At 49.9% G+C, this 12,669-nt stretch overlaps 1 protein-coding gene across 1 annotated transcript; it reads left to right on the top strand.

Annotated features, from left to right (window-relative positions):
• Nucleotides 1-580: 580 nt before the first annotated feature.
• On the top strand, nt 581-2,387 carry LOC109887101 (potassium voltage-gated channel subfamily A member 1-like). Its single transcript, XM_031815178.1, has one exon. It carries the CDS (start codon nt 591-593, stop codon nt 2,283-2,285), a length of 1,695 nt encoding a protein of 564 aa, XP_031671038.1. The 5' UTR covers nt 581-590; the 3' UTR covers nt 2,286-2,387.
• Nucleotides 2,388-12,669: the final 10,282 nt, after the last annotated feature.

Below are 12,669 nucleotides of genomic sequence, written 5' to 3'. Positions count from 1 at the left end.
CCTGGGTGAACATGGACATCATGCTAAATGGACATCTAGTTATACATCCAATAATAATCACATATTCAAATATAAAGGGTTGTGATATTTTAATAACATTTTGTTTTTAAGAAATTCAAACTGAAAGAATCAAAACTATGTATGTTGTGCTCTCCTCTCAGAGTCAAGATGTGTGAAAAAACCCTCCTCCCCTTCAGTTAGGAATGACAGATTGTCTAACAGAGAGACGTTTTCAAAGGCTTCTCAGACAACGGTTGGTTGAAACAGCGCTTTGACAATCAGGAACACTCATTACTTTCTCATCCGGGGTTCGTTTCTCTCTCTCTTCTCCCCCCTCCCTCTCTCTCTCTTTCTCTCTCTCTNTCCGAGAGACCAGGAGCACGCGCGCTCATGGCTTAGCCTCGTCGGTTCCAAACACACATACAGTATTGTTTTATCGGCGGAGGGCGCGTTGGATTTGATCCAGCTATAACTGCTGCTGCTTGTCAGTTCAGCTGTCGGGGCGAACCGTTGGAGGGGTTATTGTTGTTGGTTCAACACTACAAGTATTTTCCGTGTTTATATTTATAAGCCTATTTAATGGATACGGTATGGAGATAGCGCTGGTGAGTTTTGAGAACGGCGGAGCGAAAGGAAGCGGTGGCAATGCCGGAGATGTAGCCTGCCGTAACGCGCTGGATCACCCTCAACCTCCGCCGTTTGTCCAGAGTGGACTCCGCGAGCTGGGCTACAGCGGTCACAAAGAGATTAATACAATCGGGAGTCCCAAACCGAGGACGTGGAAAATCAACGATATGAATAACACTTTGAGTTGCAACGAGAACGTGATGGATGCGCTCTGGCGCGCAGACCACAGTCCCCATCTGTTGGACGATGACATGTTGGATATTGAGCGCAGAGACATGGACAACAACGAGAGGGTGCTGATCAACATCGCTGGGTTAAAGTACGAGACACAGCTAGGGACACTCAACCAGTTCCCTGATACGTTACTGGGGGACCCCTATAAGAGGATCAAATACTTCGACCCGCTCCGGAACGAGTACTTTTTCGACCGTAACCGGCCAAGTTTCGACGGGATCTTATATTTCTATCAGTCGGGAGGTAAGATCAGACGACCTGTCAATGTGTCTATCGACGTGTTCGCCGATGAGATTCGGTTTTACCGACTAGGGGAAGAGGCCATGGAAAGGTTTAGAGAAGACGAGGGATTTATTAAAGAGGAAGAGAAACCGCTACCGCAGAATGAGTTTCAGAAACAAGTCTGGCTCATATTCGAATACCCGGAGAGTTCCAGCCCGGCGCGAGGCATCGCTATAGTCTCAGTGCTAGTCATCACCATATCCATTATCACATTTTGCATGGAGACACTACCGGAGTTCAGGGACGAGAGGGAGCTACCGGTCACCAGTCGGCCTGGTAACAACACCGTTCCGGGTCCCTCTCTCACATTCACAGACCCTTTCTTCATAGTGGAAACCACTTGCGTGATATGGTTCACTTTTGAATTTATAGTGCGTTTCTTCGCCTGCCCCAGTAAGTCGGAGTTCTCCAAGACCGTCATGAACATCATAGACATCATGTCTATCCTGCCTTACTTCATCACGGTGGGCACAGAGCTGGCGGAGCAGCAGGTGGAGGAACCGCAGGAACACGGCAACGGACAGACCATGTCTCTGGCCATCCTCAGGGTCATCCGGCTGGTCAGGGTGTTCAGGATCTTCAAGCTGTCCAGACACTCCAAGGGGCTTCAGATATTAGGACAAACCCTCAAAGCCAGTATGAGAGAGTTGGGGCTGCTCATTTTCTTCCTCTTCATCGGAGTCATCCTCTTCTCCAGCGCTGTGTTCTTCGCCGAAGCGGACGAGCCCGAATCGCATTTCTCCAGCATCCCCGACGCCTTCTGGTGGGCCGTGGTCACCATGACGACGGTGGGCTACGGGGACATGAGGCCGGTGACAGTGGGGGGGAAGATCGTGGGCTCGCTCTGTGCCATCGCCGGAGTGCTGACCATCGCGCTGCCGGTGCCTGTCATCGTGTCCAACTTTAACTATTTCTACCACCGGGAGACGGACCAGGACCAGTCTTCTCTGAAAGACGACCCGCCCAACAGCAGTCAGGACAGTCCTCAGTTAAAGAGGAAGGACAGTAAGGGATCTGCCAAGTCGGGAGACGAGGAGGACGGAACAGGAGCGGAGAAGGAGAATATCAAGGCTAACAGCAGCATGAACATTAAACGATCCCTTTACGCGTTCTGTCTGAACAAGACGGAGTCGGACCTGTAGTCCCCACAGACAGACAGACAGACAGACAGACAGACAGACAGACAGACAGACAGACAGACAGACAGACAGACAGACAGACAGACAGACAGACAGACAGACAGACAGACAGACAGACAGACAGACAGACAGACAGTAGTCCCCACAGACAGACAGACAGTAGTCCCCACAGACACAGACAGACAGTCTGAATTCTCTTTTTATTACAGTGACTAATTGAATAGAGAGCAGTAGTCCCCACAGACAGACAGACAGTCTCCACAGACAGACAGTAGTCCCCACAGACAGACAGACAGGTAGTAGTCCCCACAGACAGACAGACAGTCTGAATTCTCTTTTTATTACAGTGACTAATTGAATAGAGAGCAGTGTGTTTTGCTACGGTGATATTCAAGCCTCTATCAGTGAGTTGACGTATAAAATCCCTCTGGTATTAATGGATTTGAAGCCTAAACGAAAGCAGAGACTTGAGTCCCAAATTACACCCTATTCCCTACACAGTGCACTACTTCTCGGGCCTATGGGTCCTGGTCTAAAGTAGTGCACTATATAGGGAATAGGGTGCATGGGCCCTGGTCTAAAGTAGTGCACTACATAGGGAATAGGGTGCATGTGTCCTGGTCTAAAGTAGTGGACTATATAGGGAATAGGGTGCATGGGCCCTGGTCTAAAGTAGTGCACTATATAGGGAATAGGGTGCATGGGCCCTGGTCTAAAGTAGTGCACTATATAGGGAATAGGGTGCATGGGCCCTGGTCTAAAGTAGTGCACTATATAGGGAATAGGGTGCATGGGCCCTGGTCTAAAGTAGTGCACTACATAGGGAATAGGGTGCATGGGCCCTGGTCTAAAGTAGTGCACTATATAGGGAATAGGGTGCATGGGTCCTGGTCTAAAGTAGTGCACTATATAGGGAATAGGGTGCATGGGCCCTGGTCTAAAGTAGTGCACTATATAGGGAATAGGGTGCATGGGTCCTGGTCTAAAGTAGTGCACTATATAGGGAATAGGGTGAATAGGGTGCATGGGTCCTGGTCTAAAGTAGTGCACTACATAGGGAATAGGGTGCATGGGTCCTGGTCTAAAGTAGTGCACTACATAGGGAATAGGGTGCATGGGTCCTGGTCTAAAGTAGTGCACTACATAGGGAATAGGGTGTAAGTTTCTGCGTGGGCAGTCCAAGGATCAACACATTACAATCCTGAAAAGTTTTAGAGAAATGAGAGTTGATTTATAAAAAGCCCTTTATAATCTTCTTGATCTGGTAACACACACACACACACACACACACACACACACACACACACACACACACACACACACACACACACACACACACACACACACACACACACACACACACACACACACACACACACACACACACACACACACACACACACACACACACACACACACACTGGTTCTCGACATTAACATAAAATACACACAACCCCAGATAGCCTGGGTCCCTACATTAACATAAAATACACACAACCCCAGATAGCCTGGGTCCCTACATTAACATAAAATACACACACAACCCCAGATAGCCTGGGTCCCTACATTAGCATAAAATACACACAACTCCAGATAGCCTGTGTCCCCACATTAACATAACATACACACAACCCCAGATAGCCTGGGGATAGCCTGGGTCCCTACATTAACATAAAATACACACACAACCCCAGTTAGCCATAGCCCAGATGGCCCTAATACTCCTAGTGTGTTAGATTCTCTAACACTATAGCCTGGGTCCCTAATACTCCTAGTGTGGTGGGTTATCTAATGCTATAGCCTGGGTCCCTAACACTCCTAGTGTGGTGGGTTATCTAACGCTATAGCCTGGGTCCCTAATACTCCTAGTGTGGTGGGTTATCTAACGCTATAGCCTGGGGATAGCATGGGTCCCTAATACTCCTAGTGTGGTGGGTTATCTAACGCTATAGCCTGGGTCCCTAATACTCCTAGTGTGGTGGGTTATCTAACACTATAGCCTGGGGATAGCCTGGGTCCCTAATACTCCTAGTGTGTTGGGTTATCTAACACTATAGCCTGGGTCCCTAATACTCCTAGTGTGTTGGGTTATCTAACACTATAGCCTGGGTCCCTAATACTCCTAGTGTGGTGGGTTATCTAACGCTAGAGCCTGGGTCCCTAATACACCTAGTGTGGTGGGTTATCTAACGCTATAGCCTGGGTCCCTAATACTCCTAGTGTGGTGGGTTATCTATCACTATAGCCTGGGGATAGCCTGGGTCCCTAATACTCCTGGTGTGGTAGGTTATCTAACACTATAGCCTGGGTCCCTAATACTCCTAGTGTGGTGGGTTATCTAACGCTATAGCCTGGGTCCCTAATACTCCTAGTGTGGTGGGTTATCTAACACTATAGCCTGGGTCCCTAATACTCCTAGTGTGGTGGGTTATCTAACACTATAGCCTGGGTCCCTAATACTCCTAGTGTGGTGGGTTATCTAACGCAATAGCCTGGGTCCCTAATACTCCTAGTGTGGTGGGTTATCTAACACTATAGCCTGGGTCCCTAATACTCCTAGTGTGGTGGGTTATCTAACGCTATAGCCTGGGTCCCTAACACTCCTAGTGTGGTGGGTTATCTAACGCTATAGCCTGGGTCCCTAATACTCCTAGTGTGTTAGGTTATCTAACGCTATAGCCTGGGGATAGCCTGGGTCCCTACATTAACATAAAATACACACACAACCCTAGATAGCCATAGCCCAGATGTCCCTAACACTCCTAGTGTGTTAGGTTATCTAACGCTATAGCCTGGGTCCCTAATACTCCTAGTGTGTTAGGTTATCTAACGCTATAGCCTCTGTGATCACATCATCACCTTACGTCCAGATCCCGTTCTACACGACCATCATTAAGTCAACAGATACAGTAGGGGGGGGGGGGGGGGGGGGGGCTCTAATCAAGACTGCTAGCAGGACCGAAGATAATTACTGACTCTGAGCGAGGCTGAGAGAGAGAGAGGGGATTAGGATGTGGTGAGATAGACTACTGGTCTCTGAGCGTGGCTGAGAGAGAGAGAGAGGGTTAGGCTGTGGTGAGATAGACTACTGTCTCTGAGCGTGGCTGAGAGAGACAGAGGTTTAGACTGTGGTGAGATAGACTACTGTCTCTGAGCGTGGCTGAGAGAGACAGAGGTTTAGGCTGTGGTGAGATAGACTACTGTCTCTGAGCGTGGCTGAGAGAGACAGAGGTTTAGACTGTGGTGAGATAGACTACTGTCTCTGAGCGTGGCTGAGAGAGACAGAGGGTTAGGCTGTGGTGAGATAGACTACTGTCTCTGAGCGTGGCTGAGAGAGACAGAGGTTTAGGCTGTGGTGAGATAGACTACTGTCTCTGAGCGTGGCTGAGAGAGACAGAGGTTTAGGCTGTGGTGAGATAGACTACTGTCTCTGAGCGTGGCTGAGAGAGACAGAGGGTTAGGCTGTGGTGAGATAGACTACTGTCTCTGAGCGTGGCTGAGAGAGACAGAGGTTTAGACTGTGGTGAGATAGACTACTGTCTCTGAACGTGGCTGAGAGAGACAGAGGTTTAGACTGTGGTGAGATAGACTACTGTCTCTGAGCGTGGCTGAGAGAGACAGAGGTTTAGGCTGTGGTGAGATAGACTACTGTCTCTGAGCGTGGCTGAGAGAGACAGAGGTTTAGGCTGTGGTGAGATAGACTACTGTCTCTGAGCGTGGCTGAGAGAGACAGAGGGTTAGGCTGTGGTGAGATAGACTACTGTCTCTGAGCGTGGCTGAGAGAGAGAGAGGGTTAGGATGTGGTGAGATAGACTACTGTCTCTGAGCGTGGCTGAGAGAGAGAGAGGTTTAGACTGTGGTGAGATAGACTACTGTCTCTGAGCGTGGCTGAGAGAGAGAGAGGGTTAGGATGTGGTGAGATAGACTACTGTCTCTGAGCGTGGCTGAGAGAGAGAGAGGGTTAGACTGTGGTGAGATAGACTACTGTCTCTGAGCGTGGCTGAGAGAGACAGAGGGTTAGGCTGTGGTGAGATAGACTACTGTCTCTGAGCGTGGCTGAGAGAGACAGAGGGTTAGGCTGTGGTGAGATAGACTACTGTCTCTGAGCGTGGCTGAGAGAGAGAGAGGGTTAGGATGTGGTGAGATAGACTACTGTCTCTGAGCGTGGCTGAGAGAGAGAGAGGTTTAGACTGTGGTGAGATAGACTACTGTCTCTGAGCGTGGCTGAGAGAGACAGAGGTTTAGGCTGTGGTGAGATAGACTACTGTCTCTGAGCGTGGCTGAGAGAGAGACAGAGGTTTAGGCTGTGGTGAGATAGACTACTGTCACTAGGCCTTATAACCGAGTCACCACGACCAACCAAAATGTCGTCTCTGTCTCTGACACGGTGTGTCATCAGGGAAGTTTTCACCTCGTTATAAATGTAGATAACAAACAACAAACGGCAAACGGGGATTTTATTTTTGTATATTGTACTGTCTCTGTTCAGTCGTATGTTTACTACAGAAAAATAATCAATATTGGTGCATTAAATGCACCTCTGAGACCATGTATATATTTTCCTAATTTTAGGCCTAATAATATTTATTGGCGATCTGAAAGAAACAACGTCAATGTTATTTATATAGAAACTACCCCCCTCTCAGGGCCGTGAGAAGAACAGAACTACCCCCCTCTCAGGGCCGTGAGAAGAACAGAACTACCCCCCTCTCAGGGCCGTGAGAAGAACAGAACTACCCCCCTCTCAGGGCCGTGAGAAGAACAGAACTACCCCCCTCTCAGGGCCGTGAGAAGAACAGAACTACCCCCCTCTCAGGGCCGTGAGAAGAACAGAACTACCCCCCTCTCAGGGCCGTGAGAAGAACAGAACTACCCCCCTCTCAGGGCCGTGAGAAGAACAGAACTACCCCCCTCTCAGGGCCGTGAGAAGAACAGAACTACCCCCCTCTCAGGGCCGTGAGAAGAACAGAACTACCCCCCTCTCAGGGCCGTGAGAAGAACAGAACTACCCCCCTCTCAGGGCCGTGAGAAGAACAGAACTACCCCCCTCTCAGGGCCGTGAGAAGAACAGAACTACCCCCCTCTCAGGGCCGTGAGAAGAACAGAACTACCCCCCTCTCAGGGCCGTGAGAAGAACAGAACTACCCCCCTCTCAGGGCCGTGAGAAGAACAGAACTACCCCCCTCTCAGGGCCGTGAGAAGAACAGAACTACCCCCCTCTCAGGGCCGTGAGAAGAACAGAACTACCCCCCTCTCAGGGCCGTGAGAAGAACAGAACTACCCCCCTCTCAGGGCCGTGAGAAGAACAGAACTACCCCCCTCTCAGGGCCGTGAGAAGAACAGAACTACCCCCCTCTCAGGGCCGTGAGAAGAACAGAACTACCCCCCTCTCAGGGCCGTGAGAAGAACAGAACTACCCCCTTCTCAGGGCCGTGAAAGAACAGAACTACCCCCCTCTCAGGGCCGTGAGAAGAACAGAACTACCCCCCTCTCAGGGCCGTGAGAAGAACAGAACTACCCCCCTCTCAGGGCCGTGAGAAGAACAGAACTACCCCCCTCTCAGGGCCGTGAGAAGAACAGAACTACCCCCCTCTCAGGGCCGTGAGAAGAACAGAACTACCCCCCTCTCAGGGCCGTGAGAAGAACAGAACTACCCCCCTCTCAGGGCCGTGAGAAGAACAGAACTACCCCCCTCTCAGGGCCGTGAGAAGAACAGAACTACCCCCCTCTCAGGGCCGTGAGAAGAACAGAACTACCCCCCTCTCAGGGCCGTGAGAAGAACAGAACTACCCCCCTCTCAGGGCCGTGAGAAGAACAGAACTACCCCCCTCTCAGGGCCGTGAGAAGAACAGAACTACCCCCCCTCTCAGGGCCGTGAGAAGAACAGAACTACCCCCCCTCTCAGGGCCGTGAGAAGAACAGAACTACCCCCCTCTCAGGGCCGTGAGAAGAACAGAACTACCCCCCTCTCAGGGCCGTGAGAAGAACAGAACTACCCCCCTCTCAGGGCCGTGAGAAGAACAGAACTACCCCCCTCTCAGGGCCGTGAGAAGAACAGAACTACCCCCCCCTCTCAGGGCCGTGAGAAGAACAGAACTACCCCCCTCTCAGGGCCGTGAGAAGAACAGAACTACCCCCCTCTCAGGGCCGTGAGAAGAACAGAACTACCCCCCTCTCAGGGCCGTGAGAAGAACAGAACTACCCCCCTCTCAGGGCCGTGAGAAGAACAGAACTACCCCCCCTCTCAGGGCCGTGAGAAGAACAGAACTACCCCCCTCTCAGGGCCGTGAGAAGAACAGAACTACCCCCCTCTCAGGTCCGTGAGAAGAACAGAACTACCCCCCTCTCATGTCCGTGAGAAGAACAGAACTACCCCCCTCTCAGGGCCGTGAGAAGAACAGAACTACCCCCCCTCAGGGCCGTGAGAAGAACAGAACTACCCCCCTCTCAGGTCCGTGAGAAGAACAGAACTACCCCCCTCTCATGTCCGTGAGAAGAACAGAACTACCCCCCTCTCACGTCCGTGAGAAGAACAGGGGACAGAAAGAGACAGACTGGGAACATTACATGTCCATGAGAAGAACAGGAGACAGAAAGAGACAGACTGGGGACATTACATGTCCGAGAGAAGAACAGGAGACAGAAAGAGACAGACTGGGAACATTACATGTCCATGAGAAGAACAGGAGACAGAAAGAGACAGACTGGGGACATTACATGTCCGAGAGAAGAACAGGAGACAGAAAGAGACAGACTGGGGACATTACATGTCCATGAGAAGAACAGGAGACAGAAAGAGACAGACTGGGAACATTACATGTCCATGAGAAGAACAGGAGACAGAAAGAGACAGACTGGGAACATTACATGTCCATGAGAAGAACAGGAGACAGAAAGAGACAGACTGGGAACATTACATGTCCAGGCTTTGACTGACAGAGGACTGGAAGGGATGCGTTGGGACAAACTCGTTATCATGCTCGTAAAGGACAACAGCCTGGACTGCCACCAATCAAATACAACAATCATTTTTTATAATTTATAATAAACTTTTGAAATAACGGACACATCCAGCAACATCGGAGCGGCAGATGAGGACCAGGGAAGAGACGGACACCAGGAGACAATAACAGAAGGACGTCCCCATCCAAAACCACACCGATAACAAGGTTAGTGAAATATAAGCCGTGATAGAGGCCTATTTATAACTTTGCTTAGGAAACCAGGGACCCATTTTACTGACTTCAACTGTATCTTGTTCTGTTTGTTAAACTGTTGTAATTATTCATGAAACAAGCATTTCTCACCACTAAATGTAGAGGAGACAGAAGTGTTGTATATTAATAACTAAATGTAGAGGAGACAGAAGTGTTGTATATTAATAACTAAATGTAGAGGAGACAGAAGTGTTCTATATTAATAACTAAATGTAGAGGAGACAGAAGTGTTGTATATTAATAACTAAATGTAGAGGAGACAGAAGTGTTGTATATTAATAACTAAATGTAGAGGAGACAGAAGTGTTCTATATTTACTCCCCAGAACAAGGACAATAATAGTTTCTTCTTGAGTATCCTAAAATTGTCAGGGGGCCCCCGCTGGGGTACACACCTGGCTAAAAGGGGAATGAACAGGGTCAGGGGGCCCCGCTGGGGTACACACCTGGCTAAAAGGGGAATGAACAGGGTCAGGGGGCCCCGCTGGGCCACGCCCCTGGCTAAAAGTGCTCAAAGATGACACTTCTGAACGGAAGAGGCTGAATGTGGAGGTCTGTTCACCAGAAGAGGCTGAATATGGAGGTCTGTTCACTAGAAGAGGCTGAATGTGGAGGTCTGTTCACTAGAAGAGGCTGAATGTGGAGGTCTGTTCACTAGAAGAGGCTGAATGTGGAGGTCTGTTCACTAGAAGAGGCTGAATGTGGAGGTCTGTTCTCTAGAAGAGGCTGAATGTGGAGGTCTGTTCACTAGAAGAGGCTGAATGTGGAGGTCTGTTCACTGGATCGTAGTTAGGGGTAAAAACTATCCCTTCTGGGTCATAGTTAGGGGTAAAAACTATCCCTCCTGGGTCATAGTTAGGGTTAAACTATCCCTCCTGGGTCATAGTTAGGGGTAAAAACTATCCCTCCTGGGTCATAGTTAGGGGTAAAAACTATCCCTCCTGGGTCATAGTTAGGGTTAAACTATCCCTCCTGGGTCATAGTTAGGGGTAAAAACTATCCCTCGTGGGTCATAGTTAGGGGTAAAAACTATCCCTCCTGGGTCATAGTTAGGGTTAAACTATCCCTCCTGGGTCATAGTTAGGGGTAAAAACTATCCCTATTGTCCCCTATGACATCCTATTGTTCCCTATGACACCCTATTGTCCCCTACGACACCCTGTTGTCCCCTATGACAACCTATTGTCCCCTGTTGCTGCCTATGACACCCTGTTGCCCCCTATGACAACCTATTGTCCCCTGTTGCTGCCTATGGCACCCTATTGTCCCCTATGACAACCTATCGTCCCCTGTTGTCCCCTATGGCACCCTATTGTCCCCTATGACAACCTATCGTCCCCTGTTGTCCCCTATGGCACCCTATTGCCCTCTGTTGTCCCCTGTTGCTGCCTTTGACACCCTATTGTCCCCTGTTGGATCCTATTGTCCCATGTTGTCCCCTACGACAACCTATTGTCCCCTGTTGCTGCCTATGGCACCCTATTGTCCCCTATGGCACCCTATTGCCCTCTGTTGTCCCATGTTGCTGCCTATGACACCCTATTGTCCCCTGTTGGATCCTATTGTCCCCTGTTGTCCCCTATGGCACCCTATTGTCCCCTGGTGTCCCCTATCGCCCCCTGTTGTCCCCTGTGGGATCCTATTGTCCCATGTGGGATCCTATTGTCCGCTGTTGTCCCCTATGGCACCCTATTGTCCCCTAGTGTCCCCTGTTGTCCCCTAAGCCACCCTATTCCCTATATAGTGCACTACTGTTGACCAGTACAGTCATATGGGACCCAGCCAGAGCAGGAGGTGTTGAATTGGAGCGTGTTGTGTTTGACAAGGTTGAACAGTGGAAAGTTAGGTGTCATGTTTCACAGCAGAATTCTGAGGGATTAGTCTCCTCCAACAGTACGGGGACAGGACAGAGTGTGTGTGTGTGTGCCAGTGTGCGTGTGTGTGTGTGTGTGTGTGTGTGTGTTAGTATGTGTTAGTGTGTGTGTGTTAGTGTGTGTGTGTGTGTGTGTGTGTGTGTGTGTGTGTGTGTGTGTGTAGTGCACTACCCTATTGGCTCTGGTCTGATGTAGTGCACTACCCTATGGGCTCTGGTCTGATGTAGTACACTACCCTATTGGCTCTGGTCTGATGTAGTACACTACCCTATTGGCTGTGGTCTGATGTAGTGCACTACCCTATTGGCTGTGGTCTGATGTAGTACACTACCCTATTGGCTGTGGTCTGATGTAGTGCACTACCCTGTAGGTCCTGGTCTGATGTAGTGCACTACCCTATTGGCTGTGGTCTGATGTAGTGCACTACCCTGTAGGTCCTGGTCTGATGTAGTGCACTACCCTATTGGCTGTGGTCTGATGTAGTGCACTACCCTATTGGCTCTGGTCTGATGTAGTACACTACCCTATTGGCTGTGGTCTGATGTAGTGCACTACCCTATTGGCTCTGGTCTGATGTAGTGCACTACCCTATTGGCTGTGGTCTGATGTAGTGCACTACCCTGTAGGTCCTGGTCTGATGTAGTGCACTACCCTATTGGCTGTGGTCTGATGTAGTACACTACCCTATGGGCTCTGGTCTGATGTAGTGCACTACCCTATGGGCTCTGGTCTGATGTAGTGCACTACCCTATTGGCTCTGGTCTGATGTAGTACACTACCCTGTAGGTCCTGGTCTGATGTAGTGCACTACCCTATTGGCTCTGATCTGATGTAGTGCACTACCCTATTGGCTCTGGTCTGATGTAGTGCACTACCCTATTGGCTCTGGTCTGATGTAGTGCACTACCCTATGGGCTCTGGTCTGATGTAGTGCACTACCCTATTGGCTCTGGTCTGATGTAGTACACTACCCTGTAGGTCCTGGTCTGATGTAGTGCACTACCCTATTGGCTCTGATCTGATGTAGTGCACTACCCTATTGGCTCTGGTCTGATGTAGTGCACTACCCTATTGGCTCTGGTCTGATGTAGTGCACTACCCTATTGGCTGTGGTCTGATGTAGTGCACTACCCTATTGGCTGTGGTCTGATGTAGTGCACTACCCTGTAGGTCCTGGTCTGATGTAGTGCACTACCCTATTGGCTGTGGTCTGATGTAGTGCACTACCCTGTAGGTCCTGGTCTGATGTAGTGCACTACCCTATTGGCTCTGGTCTGATGTAGTGCAATACCCTATT

This window comes from Oncorhynchus kisutch, unplaced genomic scaffold (genome assembly GCF_002021735.2).
Source record: "Oncorhynchus kisutch isolate 150728-3 unplaced genomic scaffold, Okis_V2 Okis09a-Okis19a_hom, whole genome shotgun sequence".
Lineage (NCBI taxonomy): Eukaryota > Metazoa > Chordata > Actinopteri > Salmoniformes > Salmonidae > Oncorhynchus > Oncorhynchus kisutch.
Note: the sequence above shows the minus strand (reverse complement) of the source record. Positions and strands in the feature narration are given on the sequence as shown.

Excerpts from the sequence above, each read along its gene's own strand:
- LOC109887101 (XM_031815178.1), top strand. The coding sequence starts at position 591 with ATGGAGATAGCGCTGGTGAGTTTTGAGAACGGCGGAGCGAAAGGAAGC.